General features: G+C 38.0%; 1 protein-coding gene across 2 annotated transcripts in view; it reads left to right on the top strand.

The window, feature by feature from the left end:
• The window catches only part of MSH2 (mutS homolog 2), a 55874-nt gene extending 31372 nt beyond the window's left edge, over positions 1–24502 (top strand). For both annotated transcript variants that reach the window (XM_074817698.1, XM_074817699.1), the window contains 9 exons: positions 1631–1740; positions 7301–7424; positions 8465–8615; positions 11578–11675; positions 13530–13775; positions 15253–15457; positions 15848–16095; positions 20122–20294; positions 24095–24502. In XM_074817698.1, the coding sequence (XP_074673799.1) occupies positions 1631–1740; positions 7301–7424; positions 8465–8615; positions 11578–11675; positions 13530–13775; positions 15253–15457; positions 15848–16095; positions 20122–20294; positions 24095–24265 (1526 nt within the window). In that variant the 3' untranslated portion in view covers positions 24266–24502. The remainder of the gene's footprint in view (positions 1–1630; positions 1741–7300; positions 7425–8464; positions 8616–11577; positions 11676–13529; positions 13776–15252; positions 15458–15847; positions 16096–20121; positions 20295–24094) is intronic.
• The last annotated feature ends 1536 nt before the right edge of the window (positions 24503–26038 follow it).

The raw sequence follows: 26038 nt of genomic DNA, 5'->3' as shown, positions 1-26038 counted from the left end.
AAAAATTGTAATCACTACTTTAAGTTCAAGCACAATCATTTTTCATTAATTCAAGAATACTGAAGATCATTTCATTGTGTGCCATGCACTCTGTCAGCTGGTGCACTGGGAACTGCTAAGTTCACTCTGAAGAATGGATGTGAAACTTCTTTTCTGCTCTTCAGTCTCTTCCTTCTTTACTGTCTCCTTTTATTTTCTAGGTTAGTTTAGATGTGTCTTAAAGGAGGGGAAAAAAAAATGTGACAGAGCAAGCAAGAGATTTGGAATAAACTTATTTCAGATCTCTCTTAGTTTTGAAGATTTTTAGTTAGCCGAAGACTCCATTTTTACAAGTCCAATAATCTCTCAACAACACCTAATTTTTTTCTTTGTTAATAGATACTAATCAGTTAAGAGCTTTAACTTTAAAAGCTTGGGAGAGTGGGGAAGCAAAAAGGCACAGGAGGAAAAGGAAACAAACCAAACTTTTTCCTCTTGAGTTACAGGGCTAAGAAGAGAGATTCCCTTGGGTAATCATGTCCTCACTGTGTGACTTTGATAAATTTGTATGGCAGTTTTTTTTAAGAAAGATTCGGACTTTTTCCATAGTCTGGCAAGAAATTGGGAGGCTCTGGAATAGCCAGAGCTTAATTCTGTGTTTCTCTGTTAATGTGTAAAGCCTTGCCTGTAAACATTGGAGGCAAATATCATAATTCTGTACTTAATCCAACGATTTTATGCTCATAGCATGGGATTCTTTTTGAGGCATTTTGTGTAAATCAGTCAATAATGCTAATCTTTCTGAGATTAAATCATAACTTGAGGTGGCTGCAAATATGTAAACATTCATTTACTGACAGCATTTTCACAGCTGGCTGCTGGGTAGGTGCTTTTTTGTAGGCCTGAAGAAAATACTTCTTTCACAAAATTGGCAATATCTGTGCATGCTAAGTTAACTGTGAACTGCGTTTTGTGTTTGATGCTTACAATGTTCTATGGACTTCCAAGCAATATGTGTGCTATGCAGTTATATTTGGTGCTACATAGTATCTGTGCTAACGAAATATGTTGGAAAAGACTAATTTTGATGACTTCTTGCTTAGTGGAAAGATCAATGACTATAAAGATCTGGTTAGAGTAGATGGTCTTTATTTTAAGGAAAACAAACCCAAAACCCATACACCTCAATTTCTATTGATGTCCATATTGTAGCCTACCAAACATTCCCAATTTTTTGTAATTTTGAATTAAGAAAAATTTAAAACTGAGTGTGGATGATGAGACTTCCACTTTGTATCTTTAAAACTGGTTGCTGTAGAATATCTGTTCTTGCACATAAAAGGTCGAAATGGCTTTAGTAAAAAGTGTAATGTTCAGACAGCAGGTTTGCTTTCTAACTGTTGGCTCTAGTTTTACTCATACTAGAAGGGAATTAATACCACCAAATATGAACAAAGATGACAGAATAGGTACAAGCTTAATCAGAATATAAATTGCATAATGCCATTTTTAGAAAAAGATATGCATGTGTCAGTGAGATAATCATAACCAATCTTAATAAAAATTAATTGGCTATATAGTCATACTGTTCATCTTGGAGAAGTAAAGTTGTGGGGTTTTGTGAATGATAATTCTTGTTTGTTCTTAACAGGAGCTCACCAGATGTTGTTGTTGGCAGTGTTTATAACACCTCTTAATGATATCTACTCTGATTTCTCAAAGTTTCTGGAGATGATAGAAACAACATTGGACATGGATAAGGTATGTGCTGGTGTGTGGGAGGGGGTTTACTTAGCAATTAAAGTTTCTTATTGAACTTTGCAATCTGCTCTACACTCACTAAATTTAATTGATCATCTATATTAAGTAGTTAGAGATAGTTTAGCTGTGGAATATATGAAGACTGTTATTAGTATAGCAGTTGAATATCAAGAGAATATTCACCCACTGTCTGAAATTGTCTAGCTAATGAAAAAATGCTTTGGGTACCTGGATGCTGTGGACCTGAAACTATTTTTTAAAAACCTCACCAGTATTAAAAGTGGGGAGGTTATTTTGTCACTCTTCTACTTCTTTGTATTTTCAAAATTATTGTGGTATATCTCAAATTTGGAATGTAGCTAGAATATGTTTATTACATATTTCTCTGTTTCTATCAAGTTCATTAGACTTGGTTCTATTTGGTGGGATTGAGTCTTCATAACTAGCAGTTTGCCTCTCTGAAAAATGATTGACTAAGGTATAAAGACTGACTTTACTTTCCAGTGTAAAGACACATTTCTCACTAGAGAGAAAGCTACTGCAATGATCTTAGCCTTTCGTCTACACTTGCTTATAAAATATTACTGGTGATAGAACTATGCTTGCAAGGGAAAACTGGCATTTTTTTTCAGAGGAAAAATTGGCCAAAGAAAGCTGGAAGAAACATTCATATTCCTTAAATCTGTAGTGGAAGTGAGAAGGGATGAGTATGAATGAGTGATTTGTTGTTGTTTAACATTGGACACTTAGGATGCAGGCAAAAACGTGAACTGTTGCTTAACTGGTTGAGACGATGCCAAGGTTTTCAGTGAGTTTTTTCCTATTATATTTGTTAGAGAATTGGGGAGACTCATTTTGAAATGTACATGCTTGGTTAGAAACATACTTAATGTTCCTTTCTCCATAAGATGTTTCAGTCATTTTGGAAAACTTGGGAGGCTTTTATGATTGTTGTGTCAGTCTGTATGAGATCTACCTAACCACCTGCCAAGCATGGTAGTAAGGGCAAAAGGAACTTTTGAAACTGCGATGGCTTTAAAATTTTGAACGTGCATATTTTTCTGCAAAGGCAGAAGCACTGCATTTTATCTCTTTGTATTGTGTATGCATTCATCCACTGCATTTTACTGTTTAAGGAAAGTCTGTTTGATTGACATATTGCTGCAATTTATGATATATGCTAATGAAGAAATTTATAGCTTTATACTAGTTACAGACCATCTGTTGATGCAGTTTGTATGCCCTGGTACTCTGTTTTCTTTAAAGCTAACAGCTGTTCTAAGCATTCACCCTTCATAGTCCAGCTCCTCAAATTTCTTTTCAGCTTCTACTTTAAAAATGTTTTGTTGTCCTTCTAAACAGAATAACAAGTCAGTTATTTTTAATCAAGTCTCATAGAATCCAGTGTGTCAGATTTGGTTTTTTTACCTTCAAGATACTGGAAAATGGCTCTAGATAAGCCAACACTGGTTTTACCAGAAGAATAAATGTTGTCCATATGAATGCTAAAACTTGAACTTTGACTTGAAATTCCTCTTAGATTTTTAGGGCGTTCAAACAAAATACCCAGCTCTATTCTGAGTGTGGTTGAAGGACAGGTTGTCATAGCAACTAAATTATGTCAATAATCCATTCTAATATAAAAAGAAACATCTAAGTTCAGAAAGTGTGGGATGTGGTTATTCATTTACCTAGCTGTAATAAAAGTTGAGAAACTGTCACTTCCATTTCTGTCTTTCATGGAATCATAAGGGGCCTTCGAAAAACCATCTACTCCAACCTCCTCCTCAAGTAAGGGCAACTTCAAAGTTTGTTAGTGCTTTCAGTATATAGTATTTTGGTTTGAGTATTAAGAGCACAGCCCTTTACAGAAGGACTTGTTTTTCAGATTAGCTAGCTAGCTCAACATAGTCCCAGAGTCTGCAAATTATTTACTGTCACCTCATTCATTTGAGCACCTCTTGAAAATGTGACTCACTTGGGTCTTATTTCATGTAAGTAAACATATGCAGGTATGCAAGTGTTGTCAATGATGTGATGTTAGCCTGCTACTTACCACGTTAAATATTTTATACTTTGAACATTCATTTCAGAGTAGCTCTGAGCAAAAACTGAACTCTAAAAAAATGCAGTGTGTTTAGTAGAACAAAAGGGAATGTCTAGCTGCTGCTTATCCATATTGCGTTAAAGGACTTGCTTTCATGATAACCCTTTGCATGACTCCTGCCAGTTAAAGGTTATATATAGAGTGAAGGTGGTAGCAAGAGTGTTCAGACCAATATGTTGTGCATGTCTGTTGCATTCCTTAATTTCTGAGGCAAATTTAATGTTTGTATTTAAGGCAGTACTGAGTTGTAGTTTAGACTTAAGTGCATTTCAGTAATCAATATATCAGTGAAATATCACAATGGTGATGAGTGTTTTTATTCTTCTTTTGGGGAGATGAGAGGAGAGTGAGTTGAGTTCACTGGTATTTCCTTCCATTTTTCTGGTGAGGTGTAGTCTTACTGGACCATAACTGATGGTAGATTCATTAGGTACAAAGCACCAAGAACTCAAATACCACATTCCTGTTAATGCTTGTCCTGCCAGATTGTTGGCGCTGTGGAAGAGAAAAGTAAAAATTTTCTTTAAGTGACTTACCTAATTATATCTGAGATACTGCTGTAGGAGGAGCACAGCTTGAGAAGAACGTTAGAGGGTAATATAGTTGTGGGTGCCTGATGGTTTTTATATATTAATTAGTAGCACAAGTTTTTAATATTTTTAGTAAACCATAATCATTTTACTTCCTTAGCAGCTTAGCTGAACTTTTAATTAAATTTTAAAATGCTTTCTATTCACTTGATCACGCTTGGCTTTCACTTGGGAGAGTGTGGTTAGATGAAGCAGTTCTGTTTGTCACCTGCTAAGGGTTACTTCATGAGGCCTGAATGAGGAAGGAGCTGCCCTATAATAGTTGGGGTGGGTAATGCAATAGATTAGAAGCTGTCTTCAAACCTGGATCTTACACATTTTTAAATTCAGATTTTCAGGCTGAGGTAATGGGATATAGACTGCTGGATGCCCTAAAGACTTGGTATCTACACCTGGAAAAGCCACTGGGTACTTACCCTGGGGCTGGAGTGCCTGGTCTGCTGCGAACTGCTTCTTGAACTGCTACAGTCCCTAGCCTAGCCTATTAATGTAAATAGAAGCTGAAGTAATTTTACTTTTAATGCTCCTGTCGTGAAACTTCACAGCAGTTTAAGTTTTATTTCTTGGGCACTAGCAGCTTCTGGGTTCATTTATCATCGCAAGTGTGTTGGAGCCGTAATGGAGTTAGCAATGAGCACAGGAAAATTAACTCCATCCCCGTGACTGCTGGACTGGGCGGTGGGTGGAGCAGTAGCATGACTTTTTTGCACATTATAAGCTCTAGCCACATATGGATCTTTGCTTGTAGTGAAATGGAAGCTTGCCTTCAGCAAGGAGGCCCTGAAGGGTGGAAGTGCCGGGCACAGCTTTGGTTCTGGTCAGCCTCTGACATGGCAGTCTGGGTGAAGGCTGGAACTGACAGCCAGGCTGGGTGGCCTTGCTGGGGCTGCCAGAGTGTTATGGGTCCTTGGGAATGATACCTTTCTTCTTCTGAGGTTATGGGATTTCTGCGGTTTATTCCAGGCTTCAAATAATTCTTTGAAGCTGTGAAACAAAATTACTTTTCATTTCAGTGTGAACCTTGGTCGTCTCATGAAACCAGTTGTGACAAGGGCTGGCGTGCATGGCATTTGCATCCCAGCATTTTTGGTTTCTATATTAGATCCAGAATCTGCCCTACAAAACCAGCAATGGTCTTTTCTGCTGTATGCTGTCATAAATGTTCATTGCTGTTCTTTTAGCAGAATTATTAAGGGATTGGGAGGAACAGGCCTATCAACAAGGACAGAACAGGGCATGAATTTGTTCGTATCCCTTTAACACCTCCAGGTTTCAAGATGGTCCTCTAAAATCTCATAATCCATTATTTTGTGGAGTCTACATCTCTGGTAAAGCAAGAGAACTTTGCCACTGCAGTGTGTTTGCACGCAACATGACTGGAACCAAAATGGCAGGCTGAGTATAATGCCTTGCAGTGCTGGTAATCACACAGAGAAGATAAGCACCAATGGTTCAGTTTTCCATGATGCAACTTCTGTGGAAGATCAAATTATCTGTTGGGAGAAGATCATTCTCAGAATAAAGTAGCGATCCTTTGAATATACAGTATGCTATGCAGTTTCTTCATATGATAATTTACTTCTCCCTCCATTTCAAATTCGAAATGTATAAGCCCTGTGGCTTTCCTGTCCAGATTGGATTCCCAGGTCTTTGTTCCAAGTTGCTGCAAAACCTGGGAGTCTTCAGTCTAATGCTTTTACAGTTGTTTTGATGCACAGCAGATTTGAAGTGCTTCTTGTGCTTAGTAGAACAAGATATATGTGGTGGTTCTTGCAGTTACAGTTCCTGTTGCTCAGTGCTTTCTGGAGTGACACTTTTGTTGTCTGGGAAGGAGTAAAGGAACTGTGAACCTCCCTTTCCTCTTCCTCCTCCTCTTGCTAACATATACTTGTGGGTAAAAGTGAAATTATATGTAAACCACCATTTTGTTTCAGTGTGTTTTGCAGAGTATTTGCAAAGTTTTTGCAGCTGCTTTGTGTACATCTTTGCAGATTGGTTTGAGTTTTTGAAACTTAATTAGATTAAATATATTACTAATATGAAAGCCAGTGCTTATGTTCCATGTTGGACAACAGTGCTAATATTTTGTTGATTGTAAAAGTTTGTATATTAAAAGTTGAGTTTCTTTTATTTAGCAGTTACAAGTTGTGCTTGTGAATTCAACTGGAGGCTTGTAAGGTCATCAGAAACACACACCTGGCAGTGGAAGCATGGGAAAAAGAGAGGAAAAAGATGAAATACAATTTATTTCATCTGTGCCTCTGAAAATGTTTAGCTTGGAAGGAAATGTGTATGCTTTTCAACTCAAGATAACTGGGTTGACAATGGGTAGGATTTTTGGTGATACTGTGTAGGCTTCTTCTGTAGTCTCCTGAGTGAGCTTTGGGATGAATTACTGTTTCAGAAACTTCTGTTTCCAAAGATTTCTTGTTCTGAAGCTCCCCATCCTTTTACACTCTGTCTTGATTAGATGTATAAGTCCAGACTGACATGCAGATTATGTACATAACAATTTTATTTCCTCTTGACTTCCCTTTTTTCCCTGCCTACTGCTCAGTTATTTGTGTGCAAATAAACGTGCAGACTCCATTTCAAAGTAAAGTCTATTAAATTGGCAGATTTTTGTATAAGTATCTTGTATAAAGTACCTTATTTGGGAAAACAGGTGTTTGAGATGTATTTGTTTTGTAGTTGAATCAGACACCAATTATCACAAACAGCATTGCATTACAAAATTATACATATTAAAAATAAATTGAATAAATGATTAAGTAAATTCATTTCACTGTCTATGATCAGGGAGGTGATTAGGTTTTTTTACTGCTTATGTTCATACGAATTTTTTCTTGTTATTCTTCCCTAGGTGGAGAATCATGAATTTCTTGTCAAGGCTTCTTTTGATCCTAATTTGACAGAATTAAGAGAGAAGATGAATGAACTGGAAGAAAAAATGCAGTCCTTCTTAAAGAGTGCAGCCAAAGAACTAGGTAGGATATGAAACTGCCTGTGATTCTTATCTCCTTTGAGTATGTTTTGAGATCAAGTGATGAAAACTGGTATAGAGTAGTTAAGGGATATTTGTATTATTTAATTATTAGTTTGGGTGACTTTAATTGTCACAGTACAATCTGTTGAAAACTGAGTGATTTTTGGTTTACAACTTGGCCGTTTTTTTTTTTTAAGGATGGCATTCCAGAAGTTATCGTGTATGTTGCAAGATGATACATAATTAATTTTGTAGAACTGTAACTCATCTAACTCTTGGCTAAGCCTAATTCTATTTCGTATTGTTTGAGGACATGCATTTGAAAATCTTTTTCCCTCTGTGCGTTCTCCTGAGTGTCCATTCAGGGCATGCTAGTTTTCTTCTGAAGTTCTTTGCAAAATGTAATGTGTAAGCAAATGAGACATTTAAGGAATTGATTACCCTATGCAAAAAATTCCATGTGCAGCTGATGAATCGGGCATTCAAAGAGCAACTTTAAAAAAATTTAATGCAAATATGGCAAAGAAAGCTGGCAACGCCATAGTTATTTTAGGTTATACCTTTAAGGGCTTGCATACTTTTTAGTCCTGATTTTTTTCAGGGTAAACAAGATACCTGGATGAAAAGAAGGAAAGACAAGATTGTGTAGGGATGGAATGAGAAATCTCACCAGCAGAAGTATGTGTTAGTAAAAGGATCACAGGACTACAGGTGCTGTGCTTACAGCAGGAATACAGAATGTCCTTGCAGTGTGCTATGAACATTTTTCACATTTCTGGAGAATATGTAGCGATACAATAATTGTGAACCTGATTTGAATATGCAGTTTGAGAGCATATCAAAGTAAGAGCAGAGAATGAATCAGTAAACTTCTGTTAGGTCTGGGCATTTCTCATACCTGTACAGAACCAAAATGAGTATACAGAATAACATATCTAAGAGAGGCTACATCATACAAACTGGGGATTAGTGAGCAGAAATAGTGCAGGCTGCAGGATTTTTGATAGTACAGTTGTTTTCTTTTTTCTTTTCATCTAAAAGGTTTGGAAGCTGGCAAAAGTATCAAACTGGAGACAAATTCACAGTTTGGACATCATTTTCGAATAACTTGCAAGGAGGAAAAAGTTCTCCGAAACAATTCAAAATACGGAATAGTTGATACACAGAAAAATGGTGTGAAATTTACTAACAGGTATGAGATCATCTTTCAAGCCTATTATGAAAGAAACAATGGTTCCTTTCTTTATAATTATGGTGATAAACTGGTTTCCCTACATCTCGAATGGCTGAATTTTCACCTTTTTAATTGGCTCACAGATTGAGATATTGAACAAAACTGGCATGAGGGAGGAGTAATCATACAGTTTCTGTTAAAAGCTGCATTCTCCATTTACTTTGCCAACTGTTAGCTATTTTCGGTCCTTTGACATGGGCTAATTTCTCTGTTTTAGCTGCTGTTAGTAGCATAATTGCATTCACTGTGAATATTTATACAGACACTTTCACAAGCTGCAATAGGAAAAGAGCTATTTATGTTTATCACCAAATATGACATGTAGCAGTTTGGTTGTTACCTTTTTCTGCTTCAAATTGCACTGTAATTTCTGTTGATCCTATGTATTGGACTTCAATTCTGTGGGCCTATAGATAAAGCTTTTTAAAAATGTCAATCTTCAGACTTATTGCACTGATGCTGTTTCAGTGTCCTCTTGTCTGGAGGGCAGTCCTGGCATAGGTCCACCAAGCAAAAAGTCTATACTTTGGTTGAATTTTTAGCTCTTCTAGAGCATTATAGAAGGAGCAAGGGCTACCTCGGTCATCAGATGTCTCTCTTTCTGTACTTCATTTTTTTTACACAGAGCAAACAAAATAGAAAGGTGCATATTCAGAATCAGGTAGTACCTTGGGTTGAAGGCAATCTCTTGAGGTTAACTGGTTGAACCTCCCAAAGCAGAGCCACCTTGAAAATTAGATCCGATCTCAGTTAGATGAGGTAGCTCAAGGCCTTGCCCAGGTGCCCATCCTCCAAGCATCCTTAACAGTCTGGTGGGACGCAAGTTCCAGTGCTGAACCACTCTGTCAAAACTTTCCTAATCAGGTCTAATGAGAATTTTCCTTGCAGAAGCTTGGGTTTTTAGTATCTCATTCTTTTGCTGTGCGCCTCCAAGAAGAGTCTGGTGCCTCTCTTCCAGGCTGATTTCAGACTCTCTCAGCCTGGGCAGGCATCTCGCTCAGCCTGTCCTTGTATGCCAGGTGCTCCAGCTCCAAATCTTTTGGTGGCCATATGCTCCAGGTTCGATGTCTCTTACACTGGGAAGGCAAAACTGGAGACAGCACTGCAGATGTGGTCTCACGAGGGCTGAATAGAGGGAAAAATTACTTCTTTCGACATACTGGCTATGCTCTTGCTAGTGCAGCCGGTATGGACTTGGCCTGCTCTGCCTCAGGGGCACACTTCTGGCTCGTGTTCAGCATCCTGTCCACTGGGTCCCTCAACTCTTCTATGAATAGCTGTTTTATAGCCATTTGGACACCAGTCTGTGCTGTTGCATGGAGTTGTTTCATGCCAGGTGGAGGACTTTGCATTTGCCTGTGTTGAAATTCTTGTCCACCTGTTTCTCTAGTCTGTAGATACCCCAGTGAATGGCAGCCCTGTCCTCTAGCATACTGACAGCTCCTCTTAATGTGGTATTGTTCACAGCCTTGCTGAGAGTGCATTCAGTCCCATTGTTTAGGTTGTTGATCAAGGCATTAATAGTAGCAACCCCCTGTACCAGCCCTGAGAAATGCTGCTAATAATCAGCTACTAATTGGTCTTCAATCTCCTGACAAGTTTGTCCTTGTCTGTCAGTGGCAGGTCGAGGAGAAAACTAGTCTTTAAGTCTCCTGCATGTATTATATACAGAAAGGTGAAAACAGCAGAGATTAATAAATTGTACAGTCTGTTCAGACAAACCATGCTGCTATTGCTGTATGTATAACAGTTCCTGCTGGAGTTAGCGTCGGAGAAGTGAGTTTATTGAGAGAGAGATCTTCACTGACAAATATGTACAAGGAGCACTGCTTGCAGGGCAAGGTTGGTTTCAAGCCAGTGCTATTACTAATAATGACTGTTTCTGTTAATCACTCACTTTCATAGTAATAAATCCTTCGCTTTGAAAAGGAGGGCAAACATATTGGTTCACGCCAACCAATATGTTGGTGTATTTTGCACCAATTTACTTAAATGAACAAAGTGTAAACCTTAATTGCATTTTGTTTTAACATTTAGTCAGAAGATATTTTTTCAAAACATCCCTGAAATTTAAAACAGCTTTTTTGGTTCTAAATATGTTATGAATCTAAACGTAATTATGAAGCTAGGCTTTTCTGTAACTGAGAAGATAGTACTTAGAAACTCTACTGTAAGTGTCATCTGTTACTTTCCCTTCGGGAAGAAGACCATGGATCACTAATAAAACAGACTTCTCTGTGCTTAGTTAAGTTATAGTTGCTTCTAGAAGCATAAGGCTGACTTCTGCTTGGAGTGTGGGTGCCGTACTTGGGTGTATTTCATATGCAATCCTGTATACTCTGCTCTGTGTTCAGAGATGAGCTTGAGAAGAATAAACACTTGTTTAAAGTCTCTTGATTTCAACTCACTGTATTTTGAAGACTAGAACCTATTCTTAGTGTTAATAGTTCACTGAGGTTTTTACTAAATAAAAGAAGTCATGCCTTCAGCTCTGATAAGCCTGTTGTAGGACTCTGGGCTAATTACACAGTTGCTTAGCAGCAGTTCTCCTCTGTCAGTTCTATAATGTGCCACGTCTAGTTGCAAAATGGCCAGAAATACAGTTTCAAGAGTAAGACCTTATCACATAGCATGTCTATAACAAACAACTACTGTAAGATTTTTAAGAATGATGTGTTCAGAGATGCGAGAATTGCTGGTTCGGCCCTTGTGCGTGATCTTCGATTTGGAATTAATTTTACTAATATCGTGGTGTGGATGAATCATAGATTAGTTGCTTTGTGGTCCTTGTGCTGAACCTGAGTGTTAAAACAGGTGGGGACAACTGGTATTGACTTATAGATGAGGAGGCCAGAAGTTTGGCATTGTACCAGTGAAGACAGAACATCACAGCTTCTAAACATTGTGGTTTTCTTCACAGCAAACTGAGCTCCGTCAATGACGAATACATAAAGAACAGAGAAGAGTATGAAGAGGCTCAGGATGCAATTGTTAAGGAAATCATTAACATTGCTTCAGGTGAATATGTCGATTTTGATGTGTATCAGTCTAGAATGCTGGGAGGACTTGAAGTTACTTTGTAGGTCCTTCTATAGAGAAGAACCGTAACATTCCCCAAAGAATTAGTGTGAAAAATGAGGTTTGGCTTTTAGTTGTTGAAAGTTTGAAATATTTTGTCTTCCGTGGTCAGACCTTTTCCTGGCATGGCTACAAATGTGAAGTTAGGGGGTGTGTGCAAATGCTAATCCCATAAACTGAACAAAAATATGCCCATAAAGGCCACATCTATCTTCCACCTATCTCCCTGACTCTGGGCATCTCCACCCAAATGGCAGACTAAGTAGAAGGCAGAAGAGACAAAGGACAACAGAGAACTGAGGGAGTGGGACCTGACATCTTTGAAAGATGGTGAAGAAAGAACATTAGTATGCAATGTAAGATCAAGTTAGTCATTGCTTATATGGTACAATAAAAAACTACTGTTTTCCTAATTAATTTCAATATATTTTGCTCTTAGATTGTCTGCTTACAGGGCATTCTTTACTATCCTTCACCAAAAGGAGAAGAGACATTGGGGAATTTGGGCTGGAGGATTCTGTAAATATTGCCTCTCTGAAAGGCACTAGTTCCAGCAGAACGAATCTTAGTTCTTTCAAAGATAGAGGTGGAGAGTGAGAGCACTAATGAAAATTAAGCTAGGAGTAAATGTTTTAAAGATTTAAAAAAACCCCACTTTTTAAGCTGATGTATTGATATTTGAGTGTGTATTAAGTTATGGTGGAAATCTTCATAAGCTTTGACCTGTTGTCACAATAAGGAATTTGCTAGTATATTGCTTGTTAAATTTTTCTTTTTTGTATCTTGCTAATTTTCAAGTGGTGTTTTTTGTGTGTAGCATACTAAGGTTTATATATTTATGTGGAAAGCTAATTGGTTATTATATAGCAGGATTAGCTTCAATATGCCATCTAAAAATACCTAGTATGTTTAATAAAGTCTTTTGCTGCTGCTTAAAGCTTCTGTGGTGTGCATAGACTTACAAGTGTATATGTGTAGTTAAAAAGCATTTTTCTTCCCTAAATGGAGGCAATTTAATGAAGAAAACTGGATTATATGTGTAATTCTTGAATGCAAGTGACTTTAAATCCTCTTAATGATCTATACCTAGCCAGTTCAAGAGATGGTGTTCGAACAGTTTATGTACTTTGTACAGGTAGGACTCTTTCTGCAGGTCACTGCTCACCTCTTCTGACACATGCATCCCATTAGCAGGTGTTTGATGCTTTACCTCTGTAAAGTCCTGTCCTTCATTCCTTTCACTGAAAAAACCCCTAACCCCAAAACTTAAAAAACTGGTACTGGAGATGCTGGGCCATCTAGTCTAGTTGTCGGGTGTCACAGGCACTGCATCTTACAGACCCCTCCATACTATCATTCACATTAACATAAATGGTTGCTGTGTCTGAATTGTCAGTGCCGTGTCTCTATTGTCTTTGCCTGTGTGAGCATCAAGATGCAGTATATTATTGAGGAAGGAAACTTACTGGATTTCCATCCATCTTGCCATTGTGAGGCTTTGCCTTCCTGTACCAAGATAAACAGTTTCTCATCTAGTTAAGGTAGAACAATCAACATGGCCTCACCTCTTCCTTTTCTTAATCTGAAGAAGTCCCCTTTGTAGTCAAAGCATGGAAACTTTAGGATTACATCTTTAGACTCTCACAGAAGCTGATTGCTATCTTGAATAAAATTGACTTTTAATGCAGATTAATTAATTTTATAGGCTTGCTATAAGCTTTAAGATACCTTTTCAGCAAGAACAAAAAAATTTCTTACTGTTATGAATTCGTGTATCTCTCTAATCAAAAACAGGTTATGCAGAACCAATACAGACGATGAATGATGTGATAGCTCAGTTAGATGGAATTGTCAGTTTTGCTCACGTGTCAAACGGAGCACCAGTGCCGTACGTCCGTCCTGTCATTCTGGAAAAAGGACAAGGAAGGATTGTGCTGAAAGGTGCCAGGCATCCTTGCATTGAAGTGCAAGATGAGGTGGCCTTCATCCCCAATGACATTACATTTGAGAAGGGCAAGCAGATGTTCCACATTATTACTGGTAAATGTTCTCTTTTTTATTTGTTATTTACGTTTTAAATGTCTCATGTATTTCCAATAATGATGTCTTTAAAAAACCAAACCAACAACCCAGTACAACTCTGTATAAACAATTACTCTAATCAGCAAAGGGTGAGCAACTAGTGAGTTACTAATTGTATGGGGGATAAGATTTAGCTCTGGTAAAGAAGGGAGGGTATTTGTAAGCTATTGTTTATTAAAAAAAGAAAGTGTCCGCACTGTTCTTGTGAAATGTTTCCTTTGATAGTGGATATTCTGCATGTTTATGCACAAACAGGCATATTTCTCATCCCAAACTAATAGTCATGGAATTAGTTGTTACAGTGCACTGTTTGGAAAAGGTGATCACTAATTTAGAAATAGTCATTTGGAAAGAAGAGGGAGGCTGTTAGGACAGTAGGAAGTAAGAAATCAGTTCTTCCTTAATGTATGCATTCTTTGCCTTAGTGAATGTAACTCCACAAGCCAGGCAGCTTCAGGAACTGGAGAACCCGAACTTGCTTAAGTGATTTGGAAAATTCCACTAGGCATCAGTTATACTGGTAGCCATGTAGGCACCTTCTGTGGGCAAGATTTTAAGCAGCCTCTATGTTAATGGTTTCTTTGTTTAGTATTAAAGTCAATTTTAGATGCAAAACATGTTTCAATGACTGTACCCTTTTTTCCTCCTATTCTCTGGTGTAATTAAGATAATTTTACTACACAGGAAAAAATATTTTTAGTGTTTATAGATTTAATTGAATTTTAATTTCCACTCAGATGTCCTTGACATACATTCTGAGTAGCAGAGATCTGAAATTAGAGAATTATTAATGAACACTTTTAACATAATCAAAAAGAAAAACTAAAAATCTGAATAAATGTGTGGGGTAACATGCTTGGTTTTCTGGTTAACAAAAGCATAAAATTGGTTTTAATGATCAGTTTTCTGGAAAATACTTTTTATTTCATTTGTACTTCAGTTAAAATGAACTTATTATCTGGTTCTGCTGATTCAGAATCCCTTCAGATTGTCATTTAAATCACCTGTTATCTTGTGCCCAGTCTGTAACTAAGCTATTTCATTTTTACAGACAGATTGTAATTGTTGTTTGAGGTGAAAGCAAATTATCTTCATTCTTAAGCAGCAATACTGATGACTTTAAATTAAAAGCTTATTAGTTTTAGGTATGTACATGTGTTTTAGCTGCTTATACTTCTGAAAAGTCCCAAAACTTATGAAGGCCCGTAATGCTCTCCAATCACATTTCTTTTGAAAAAGCAGCATTCAGTAAGATATACAAGCAAGCCTTGTTAGTAGTGGAGCTACTTGTTGCACCTCTTATGCAAGTCTGCTACTCTTTCTGGCAAGAGAGTAGTAAGTTTAAATTCTTTGTTTCAATTTAAAGCCTGTTCTCCTTTAAAAGAACTGTTGAATTGTAAAAGATGATGTTTAATCTGCAAAATTTCTTCTTTAGGCCCTAACATGGGGGGAAAATCAACCTACATCCGACAGACAGGGGTGATTGTTCTTATGGCCCAAATTGGGTGTTTTGTACCGTGCGACTCTGCAGAAATAACCATTGTGGATTGTATCCTGGCTCGGGTGGGAGCTGGAGACAGTCAGCTGAAAGGTGTGTCTACTTTCATGGCTGAAATGTTAGAAACTGCATCAATCCTTAGGTGAGTCCTGTGCTTATTTGATTTTGTTGGTTGGGGTTGATGGGAAATGAGGTGCCCTAAGAAAGATGCATTTAAGATTTCCTTTTATGTAGGATCTCGGTGGAGGATCTCAAGTCCTTTTTTTTTTTTTTTAGCAGGCTCCTAAGTTCTTGAAGTAGCCTTCTGTTTATTTCAGTGGTCATATAGAGCTGGTACCAGGAGGCCACAGTCTAAATCAGACAAAAGCTAATTTGGAATGATCTGTGTGACACTGTGTGCACTTTATTTGTATGTAGATAGGAAAGGTCTTTTGCCTCTTTTATGCTATGCCTCTACAACGTAACTTGTGGTACTCCAATATCCAGAGTTCATGCTGTTCTCAAACAATATTAAATGCTCTTGTGTTTTTAGGACAGCATCTGAAAACTCCTTGATAATCATTGATGAACTGGGAAGAGGAACTTCTACCTACGATGGCTTTGGCTTAGCATGGGCTATTTCTGAATACATTGCCAGCAAAATCTGTGCTTTCTGTATGTTTGCTACACATTTTCATGAACTGACAGCTCTTGCTGACCAAGTGCCAACAGTGAATAACCTACATGTCACTGCTCTGACCAGTGATGACACACTGACGATGCTTTATCGTGTCAAGGAAGGTAAGACTGTGTAAATGGTGAAGAGGGTAAACTTTATTTCACCCTGAGAGAGGAAGAAATCAATACGAAAAAACCTTTTTAAAAAAATTAATGTTGTACTCCAGGCTTAGGGTTTATAATAGACATGTTCTTCTCTGTCCATAGAGAGTGTGTATGGCAGGAGCAGCGTCCATATGTGAACACAGTTGGTGATGTTGATGGTTATTTGTTAAGACTTCTAGATTATTTCTGTCACTCAAGTCGATGGTTTTGAGGTCGGTCCCTCTTTGTTTTTTAAAGAGCAGAAAGAAGGTTTCCAAAAGGTTATCTTCTGTTTTCTCACATCAGCTATTTTAACCTGCTGATCGAAAAGACTTATGTTCTTTAAACTGTTCTTTTAAAAGAAATGAGTGCAACTTGAATGTGCTGACAGTTTTTAATAATGTCTATTTCACTGTAATAAGACTTAGTCATTGAAGAAGGATGTTGCCCAATTTATGCAGTAGTTTGATATAGGAAAAATAATCTGTTTAGTTTTTAGCAAATGGCATCATAATAAAACAATAAGTAGCCTGTTTTGTAAGATAAGTCAGACATATTTAATAAAAACCCTTTCGTGAATCCAGTTACTCCTTTTGGTATTAAATTAGACAATTTTTAATTAGGCATAAATTTAATCTGTTAACCACAATAAGCAGTTCCTCCTGCTTCTCTATATCCCCAATCATTTGTTCTTGCTCCTTTCAGCAAGAGTCTATTTATGCTAAATAAAGCAGGGCTGTGTAACTGTGACTTGCAAGGTATGGTCATTTATGTCTTTCTAATTTAGTTGTAAACTCTACAGTGATTTTGTTGTTCCTGTAAGAGCATTTCAGTCAGGTTGCCAACTTACAGAGTGAGATTCTGATTTAAAATATGGGCAGAGTAATGTTAAAAATACCTCTTAATTTTCCTTTTCCAAGTTCCACGATGAAGGAATGAGTCAGGTGACACTCAGATGGATAGAACATGGTTACTATAGAACCCTGTGGCTATACTGGATCTGATCAACAGCTTACCTTGTGGAATGTTTTTGTCTCAAATAAGGAATAACTGTTTGAGGAGTTAGGGTATTATATTTACTAAGTATCATCCATCCTTGTTCAGGTTAAGGAGCTAGTCCTTGTCTTGTATCTCAACTTCTGGAGACTGTTGTTTACTTATCTTTTTAGTTTAAGATTTAACCTTACAGGTACAATTGCTGAACTTCATTCCTCGTTTTAAAAGCTGTTTTGCCGTGTTGACACAATACTGAATACTTGCTTTTGCTTGCCTAGTTCATCCTAATAACTCTGCTTTTCGTGATCAGTGCATATTCAGTATGTGTTATCCTGGCGCGCTGTCCAATATTTCCCAATTTCTTTAGACAATTTAGGACTTTTCAGTTCATTCCTTCTGGCATATATTGTTCTGAAATGAATCTAATATTCTGTCCAATTACTAATTTTTACTGTTATGCTTTTAAAGGTAATTTTTATAATCTTCATAGGCTGTCACTATACCATTAAGTGTCTTTAGATAATTGGTAAATGTGTGTTTTACTGTATCCTGAGCTGAGCCTCACTGAAGTGGTACCAGGCTAGTTTTACTCCTATGATGTTACTAACCAACTATTTCTTACTCATTTCTTCTGGTTTTAAATCCATGACATTACTTTATTTCTTGCCCTTTGATTATTTGTATAACAACTTCTAATTTTGTAGTCCCCTATGGCTATAATCTTGCAATTAGTACTTGCAAGTACTTTCCTGTAAAGCTAGGAGACTGCTCTGAACAAGGGGAATCAAAGCATGACCAGAAGTACTGCTCTCTGGCTTTACTGAGAGTCTGCTTAAAGCTGGTTAGACTATCTCCAGCTGCCACAGTCTTGTTTCTTTTAACTCTGTGTCCTTGTCTTTTGAGATCTTTAGTCCTTAGAAATGGCCTCTGTTCTCCTTTCTGTTCATATGCTTTTCCTAGGCAATGGCCAGGCTTTGCTTCTGAGTATTAGTCCAAAGTGCCATGGCCCTGGTACTCAGCCTGTTCCCATGGAGAGGCAGTGTCTATGGCTCTTTAGTAGTTTGCTGCTTCCCATCTTCTCCAGCACATGTTGAGCTCCTTCCACCAAGTGAAGGCTCAGAGCCCTCTGAATGCCTTGCTCAAATCAATGCTTAAAATATGACTTAGTGTGGCATGAGAACTGAAGACAAGTATAGTCATAAATTGCTGCAAGCGTACATTGAAACTATGAGTGTTTTCAATGCAGCGAGAGCTGGCAATGTACAGTATCTTCAAACAAGCCATCTTTTTTTAGGTGCCTTATTTTGAGTGCTTAGGTTGGGGAGGGAAGTAGTATACACTAAATCTTAAACCTTCTACCTTCTAAATGCTTTGGAATAGCAACTCATGATAAAAACTAATATTCCCCAGATAGTTGAGTGAATTCTTTCTTTTCAAAACCCCCTTTCCCCCTCTTTTTTTTTTAGCCTGTATTAACTCACCTGTTCTGGTCCTGGTGAAAACTCTAGACGCCCAATATCATATTCTTCTTCAATCAGTTTTGCTGGCTTAGTCATACACATTTTTGATTTGTACATGCATTTTCGATCCATTTTCTAGGAAGTGCTATTGAGCATAGAGGCACAATAGTTCGTATCTATCTACTTAAGCCTCTGTCAGATGAGATACAACATTGTGAAATCATCTTAAAATACCTGGTCTCAAATTGTATGTCTTTCACATAAGTTTTTGCATTTACTGATGTGCTCTTTCCCTTTTGGAAGAACTGTGTTCAGGCAAGGATGGGAGTCTAAGCAGCTTGGATACAGCTGTGTTTTGAAACAAGTAACAGGTTTCATGTCATTTGAAATATATAACAATCTGAAATGCATGATAAGGAACTTTTATACAGTGTTCTCATCCCTGCTTCATGCTTCAAGAATGTGACAGAATCACGGGAAGAGAAGACACAAAGTACTGTTCTCAGGCCTCTGCTCAGGATTCTCTGAGCTGAGACCTAAGTTAGCTTTGTGTCTGGGAAGGTGTGTGTTTTAATATAAAATCAAGAAGACTAATTTCTGCTTTCAAATGTTAATTTCCTTTAGGAAACCTGAGATTACAAGGTTAATAAAACAAAAAATCTAAATGCTAAGTTTTCCGTTACCTGTTCTCCTGTTACCCAGTATTTAATAGATGATTAGTTAAGTATAGTTTTACATGTGTAATTCATTTATTCATAACTTCTTGCTGGAGACCAGAATTAAAAGGATGTAGTAATACATGTGGGTGGCCATTCGGAATTATGGTAATGTAAACAAATGGAGTTGACAGATTGTATCAGACGGCTTTTGATATTTAAGTGAAAATTATTTTATGTAACTGTGTATAATTGACATATTTTGAGCAATTATGAGAACTTCTCTTTCTCAACCAAATGTTATAAACAGTGTATTAATTGAAGCAACTGTAAAGTTAAAGTTGAAAGGTTTGATATAATTAAAGACAACTCCTGGAGACCGAGGAGTTGCATTGTACTGATGCAAAGGAGGAGGACGATGATTGAGGATGCAACATTTTTAATATTATTTATATATATATATATATATATATACACACACACGCACATATATATGTATTCATGTAAATATAAAAAATGTGAGAGATACATTAAAAAAGTGAATTACTGTATTCTACAAACTGTGATGAAGTACTTTAGTACTCGAATGAAACTGAATAATAGTTTTTATTAGAGGGAAATTCTTTCTGCCTGAAGAGTTTTCCCTTTCTTCCTGAAGCTCTTTTGGAGCTCTGCAGTTACTGCTCTAAGACAGCTTAAATAAGAGCATATTCTTTAGTCTGTGTTATTGTATGTAATTCAAAAGGTAAATTAAAAAATGTTGGGAGAACCAAATGACGTCACACACTTAATTCTTCAGAACAGAGAGCTATTATGAGTTTATTCATATAATCTCTGTGTAGCTGTATTATCTCTTGAGAATTCTTTAATGTTTTTTTTTCCTCTGCATTCAGGTGTTTGTGACCAGAGTTTTGGAATACATGTAGCAGAGTTGGCAGCTTTCCCAAAACATGTGATAGAAAGTGCAAGAGAGAAAGCACTGGAGCTGGAGGAGTTTCAAAATGTTGGCAAGTCCAAGGAATCTGAAGGAGAACCACCAGCCAAGAAATTCTACAGAGAAAGAGAGGTTTGCTATCAGGAGTGGTTTTCAAAATTTGTTTATCTGGAATAGCCCAAGCAAAATAATTTAAGGATACAGATTCTCCCAAAGCTTAATGATAATTAACTATAATCTCATTTTTCCATAACCAAATGTTTTAGCTATGAAGTTCATTAAGGAGTTGGAGATGTTCAAGGATAGTGGGGTTTGGTTTAGGTAAGAATTTTATCTATAAACATAGACATGACAATGAAACTAATTTTTTCTTAATAATGATTAGCAGTTAGTATGATTGACGTACAACTGGAGTCATACAAAGGGACCATGTCTCTAGCTGTCCTTTGGGGTTTTCTTTATTTTCTGAACCAAGTCAGAATTTTGTGTTCATCCCTTTTGTTGGCTACTTAATCTGTATGCAGTGTTTCTGGGGACTTAAGTTACAGCTTTTGTTTTAATTGTTGATTAGATTATTCTTTGCTCTGCAGGTAGGTTGCACCTGGTTTTGCTCTGCCTTATTTGAGGGCTCATCAGCACTGATATTTTGAAGCTCAACATGAGCATGTTCAGATTTGTTCACAGTAGAGAAAAGCTGAGTACACAGCTTTCTCCTTTGTGCCCTTCCATGTCCCATCAGTACTGACGGAGTGTCACAAGCTGATCGTATCAAAGGACATGGCAATTTGGTCCTGGAATATCCAATTCACAGACGTCATAAAGTTCTCATTTCATATGTGAGAATTTTAGCTTGGTTGTCTACTCAACTGAGAAGTAAAATGCTCTTGGCTTTGCACAGGCTTCAAGCACAAGTTGAGGAAACCCACATCTCAGTGTAGATCTGGTCATGTCTACATTGCATAATACAGATGTGTAAAGCCATTGGAGTGAACTGTTTTTTCTCTTCTTCCTTCACTTTGTCTTAAAAAAAGTTTCATTAACAGGTAGTGTAAAGGAAAACAATAGCTTGCAGGAAGCTTTTTCAGAATAGCCTGTGTTGTCTTGTTGCTGGATTAAGAGTCCTTACAGTGACATCTGTTGCAGCCTCCTAGGAAATCCGTATGCTGCTTTATGACTTGCATTTTTTTTTTTGCCAGTAGTGAGGCCCTCCTTGTGGCATGCATATCAATCTGCTTACAGATCTTAGTTCTGTGTCTCAGCAGTTGGTCTGAAACTTCACAGCCTTGTAACTCATTTATCTTCTATATATCAGTGGCAATCTCGGCAATACTCCAGTATATCATAGAATCACAGAATAGTTTGGGTTGGAAGCAGCCTTAAAGATCATCTAGTTCCAACCCCCTGCCATGGGCAGGGACACCGTCCACTAGACCAGGTTGCTCAAAGCCTCGTCCAACCTGGCCTTGAACACTGCCAGGGAGGGGGCAGCCACCACTGCTCTGGGCAACCTGTTCCAGCGTCTCACCACCCTCACAGTAAAGAATTTCTTCCTCATATCTAATCTAAATCTACCCTCTTCCAGTTTAAAACTGTTACCCCTCATCCTATCACTATTCCCTGATAGAGTCCCTCCCCATCTTTACTGTAGGCCCCTTTAAGCACTGGAAGGTCACTATAAGAGTCTCTCCCTTGATCTGCTGGTCATGCTTCTCTTGATGCAGCCCAGGATACAGTTGTCTTTCTGGGCTGCGAGTGCACATTGCTGGCTCATAGTCAGTTTTCCATCCACTAATACCCCCAGGTCCTTCTCCACAGGGCTGCCCTCAATCCTCTCCTCGCCCAGCCTGTATTTGTCCTTGGGATTGCCTCAACCCATGTGCAGAACCTTGCACTTGGCCTTGCTGAACTTCATGAGGTTTGCCCAGGCCCACCTCTCCAGCCTGTCCAAGGTCCCTCTGGATGGCACATCCCTTCCCTCCAGCGTGTTGACCGCACCACACAGCTTGGTGTTGTCGGTGAACTTGCTGAGGGTGCGCTCAATCCCACTGTCCATGTCGCCAACAAAGATGTTAAACAGCGCTGGTCCCAACACCGACCCCTGAGGAATGCCACTGGTCACTGCTCTCCACTTGGACATTGAGCTGTTGACCACAACTCTGAGTGCAACTGTCCAGACAATTCCTTATCCACCGAGTGGTCCATTTGTCAAATCCACATCTCTCCAATTTAGAGACAAGGACATCATGTAGGACAGTGTTAAATGCTTTGCACAAGTCCAGACAAATGATGTCAGTTGCTCTTCCCTTATCCACCAGTGCTGCAACCCCGTTGTAGGCCACTGAATTTGTCAGGCATGATTCTCCCTTAATGAAGCCATGTTGGTTGTCACCAATCACCTCCTTATTTTCCATGTGCTATAGCATAGTTTCCAGGAGGATCCACTCCATGATCTTGCCTGGCACAGAGGTGAGACTGGCTGGCCTGTAGTTCCCCAGGTCTTCCTTTTTTCACTTCTTAAAGATGGGGGTTACGTTTCCCCTTTTCCAGTCAGCAGGAACTTCACCAGACTGTCACGACTTCTCAGGTGTGATGGACAGTGGCTTAGTCACTTCATCTGCCAGTTCCCTCAGGACCTGCAGATGCATCTCATCAGGTCCCATGGAGTTGTGCACCTTCAGAATCCTTAGATATGGAATATATATCTGGATATATGGAAGCCTTGAAGTGTTATTCTATATCCAAAGCACTTTCTACATTTAAAAAGTCTTTGCTCTAGACAGAGGCTGTTACCTGTTACTTTATTTTCAGTTTCAGAGGTCTACTGCATTTGTTCCTGGCTCAGTAAGTGGATCTGATGTTGTGGATGAACAATCTTTGGTTTGTCCTGCCTTTTAGTGCCAGGAGGTTCCCCCTCTGACTACCTCAGTTCCTCCACTGTTACCTTTCTTTTGCCAGCTTGCTAGGTATTGTGGTGAAGTATTTTTCAGATTAGTTGGATCTGGCTGTGTGGTCTTAATTTGCTGTAAATTAAATTAATGTGACAAACATTTCTGACAAATACAGCATCACGTTTTGTTCTTGGATATTTCAGTAATACATATTTCATAAACTCTCTAGGCAATAGAATGGCATAGCTTTTAGCTGTCTTGCCCAGGCAATTTGTCTGCCTTTAACATCATGTTTAGAGAGAAAAGCATGGTATTACATTTCCAAGTCCTTTGGAGACTTCTTCACTGAAAGCATCCTGCATTAGTCTTAAATGATAAAACTAAAAAAACTTTGTGGTAGAGCTCTAAAATGCAAAATGCAGAGGACTAGACAGAATTTTGTATTCTGTGCAAATTGTTTTTAATACAAGGATTCTGAATACTGTTCATTGAAATGTTTGTTCTTGCTATTCAATTCAGATTGTTTAGAAGTTCCACTTTGCCTGTTTGTGTAAAAGCATATGTGTAAAGCTTAATTATCATCTGTTCTCCTTGGTGACGGCCACTCTCCAGTTGCTTGGTTACAATTTGTTCTTTCTTTTTGCATATTGAAGCATTGGTTTTGATTTAAAATTCCTCCAAAAAGTAACTAGTTTGGGTAATATGGCCATTCTGATTGTTAGCAATCCTCACCTGATGTGGTTGCTCACTGGACTTAAATGTCAACACATATAGGAGTTTTCAGTGTTAAATATTGTATTTTTGCTGATCAGCTGATGCTTTTTGCTCGTGGATTGAAAGGGGAAAGAACTCCTGATAGCGGTAAAACTGGGTTGTTCTGGTGTTGAGAACATGATAGCGAGTGCAAAAATAGCCATGGTTTTTGCCTGCAAAAAGTTTTGGGTGTTGAATAATACTTTGTATCTTTGGGGAATTTAGAAAAATTCTGCTTGCAATCCAAACATCCTTTCTGATTTTTTTTTTTTCCTTATCCCTCCATTTCAGGAAGGTGAAAAGATAATTCAGGATTTTCTTTGTCAAGTGAAAGCATTGCCCCTGACAGATATGTCAGAAGAAGACATCAAAATCAAGCTGAAACAGCTGAGAAATGATGTGTTGGCAAAGAACAACAGTTTTGTGAATGAAATCATTTCCCGAACGAAAGTTACATCATGAAAGGTGTGAGAACAGGATGCAGCTCCTGAAGCATGTTTTACATTACAAGAACTATCATTTTCTTGTCTTGTAGCTTTTATACTTTGATACTTGTACTGATTTATGCATTTTTTTTCTTGGTTTGTAATTATTTTGTAAAAAGTTCTGAGCACATTCTGTGCCAGATTCTGGCTTTAGTTGTGATTATTGTGTCCTTTTAGAAGTTTTCAATAAAATGCTTTTTCAGTATTGAGAGAATTACTGACTGTACACACAAAATGCGTAATATTTTACCAGTAAAGTATGCTAGAAAGTATCACAATCAAGATGGCATATAGCTACCACAGCCTTGAAAAGCAACAGCACATACACAAAATCTGCCTGTACCATGATTCTTTTTTGTATGATGCAATTATGTTAATTCAGGGAAGTTTTAGTAATGCTATATTAGCTCTCCATTAGAAAAAAGCATCTAATCCAAGCAATTTGTCATAAAATTTTTGCATGTGTACCTGCGTGGAGCTTGGTGGGGAGTGGGGGTGAGAGGACAGCAGTAAGATTTTTTTGTTGTTGTTTGCTGTGTGGATGGTAATGCTCAAGTCAAATATACTATATACAAATATACGCCTGCTCTTTTGTGCCTGAGTGGCGATAACTCTTGCATATTTTGGTGGTTTTGTAATGTAAGCAGAGGCAGGGGTGAAGTTACAGTTTAACTGGAACTTCTGAGTTGGTTGTGGTTTGTGAGGTCTGTATACGAAGAAAGAACGCATTGATTGTTATCTGATGTACTTCTCGCACTGAGACAGTTTGAAAGCATCCAGATACAAGTTTGTATTCTCCTTGAAATTTAGCATTTTAAATTGTAGCTCAAGAACACTTTACCTATATTTAAAACTGTCAGTGTTGAAAGATTAATGGGAAGAGGTGTTTATCGCATGAGACTGTAGGAATAAAACCATGCTGAAGATGCCATGCAAACTCTTGCTGTGTTCAGAGATTGCATCAGTGGGTGTATGCTGGGGACAGCAGTGCTGCTGTTAAAGCTGTGCTATAGCTCGGCGTCAGGGATTAGTGTGTTGCAGTGGTCTGCATTTTTAAACAGCAATAGTCATAAGAGGAGTGTTGTTCAACTTGCTGGTGGATAATGTTTGTTTGTAGTTAGACCCAAACTTGGGCATACTAGATATACTTCTCCACAGAAAAAGCTAAAGGCTTGTCCAAGAGGTTTGGGTTCTGCATAACACCTTTTTGGTCTTTAATTTAGAATGCATTCTACTTGTAAAGACAAAAATAGACTTGCATTTACGAACAGTACAGTTGATACATGTATTCAGTAGCTGTGTCTGGAAAAGTGTGTGAATGGAAAAATCTGTTACATAAAGTAATGAAAAATATAGCTGTTCTTGCAAATTCAATTGCTTCAAGCACAGGCTATCCAAAAATACAGAATTATACATAAAATAGACAATGAGAATCAACTTCGAGGATCAAATACTGCAGTGACACACAACTTGTATTGGATCAAATTGCTTTAACTGTTGCTAGAAACAGGCAGTTTGTGTAAGGGACTGGAATGGCTGGTACTTAGAGGCTCTTCCTACATATGCTGAGATATCTGTGGTCTGATCAAAGATGCCCCTTGCTCGGTCTCTTGTCCCTAACTGTGGGAACAGGCATAAAACCATTGGTAGTTTTCTCTTGCAGGAACTTCTCTGTTTTCTCCTGGACCCTGTGTGAACTTTCAGTGTCCGCAGCACTCTTAGCCAGGGAGTTCCTCACTGAGCTGCCCAC

This window comes from Strix aluco, chromosome 3 (assembly GCF_031877795.1).
Source record: "Strix aluco isolate bStrAlu1 chromosome 3, bStrAlu1.hap1, whole genome shotgun sequence".
NCBI lineage: Eukaryota > Metazoa > Chordata > Aves > Strigiformes > Strigidae > Strix > Strix aluco.
This window is presented reverse-complemented; position numbering and strand designations above follow the sequence as displayed.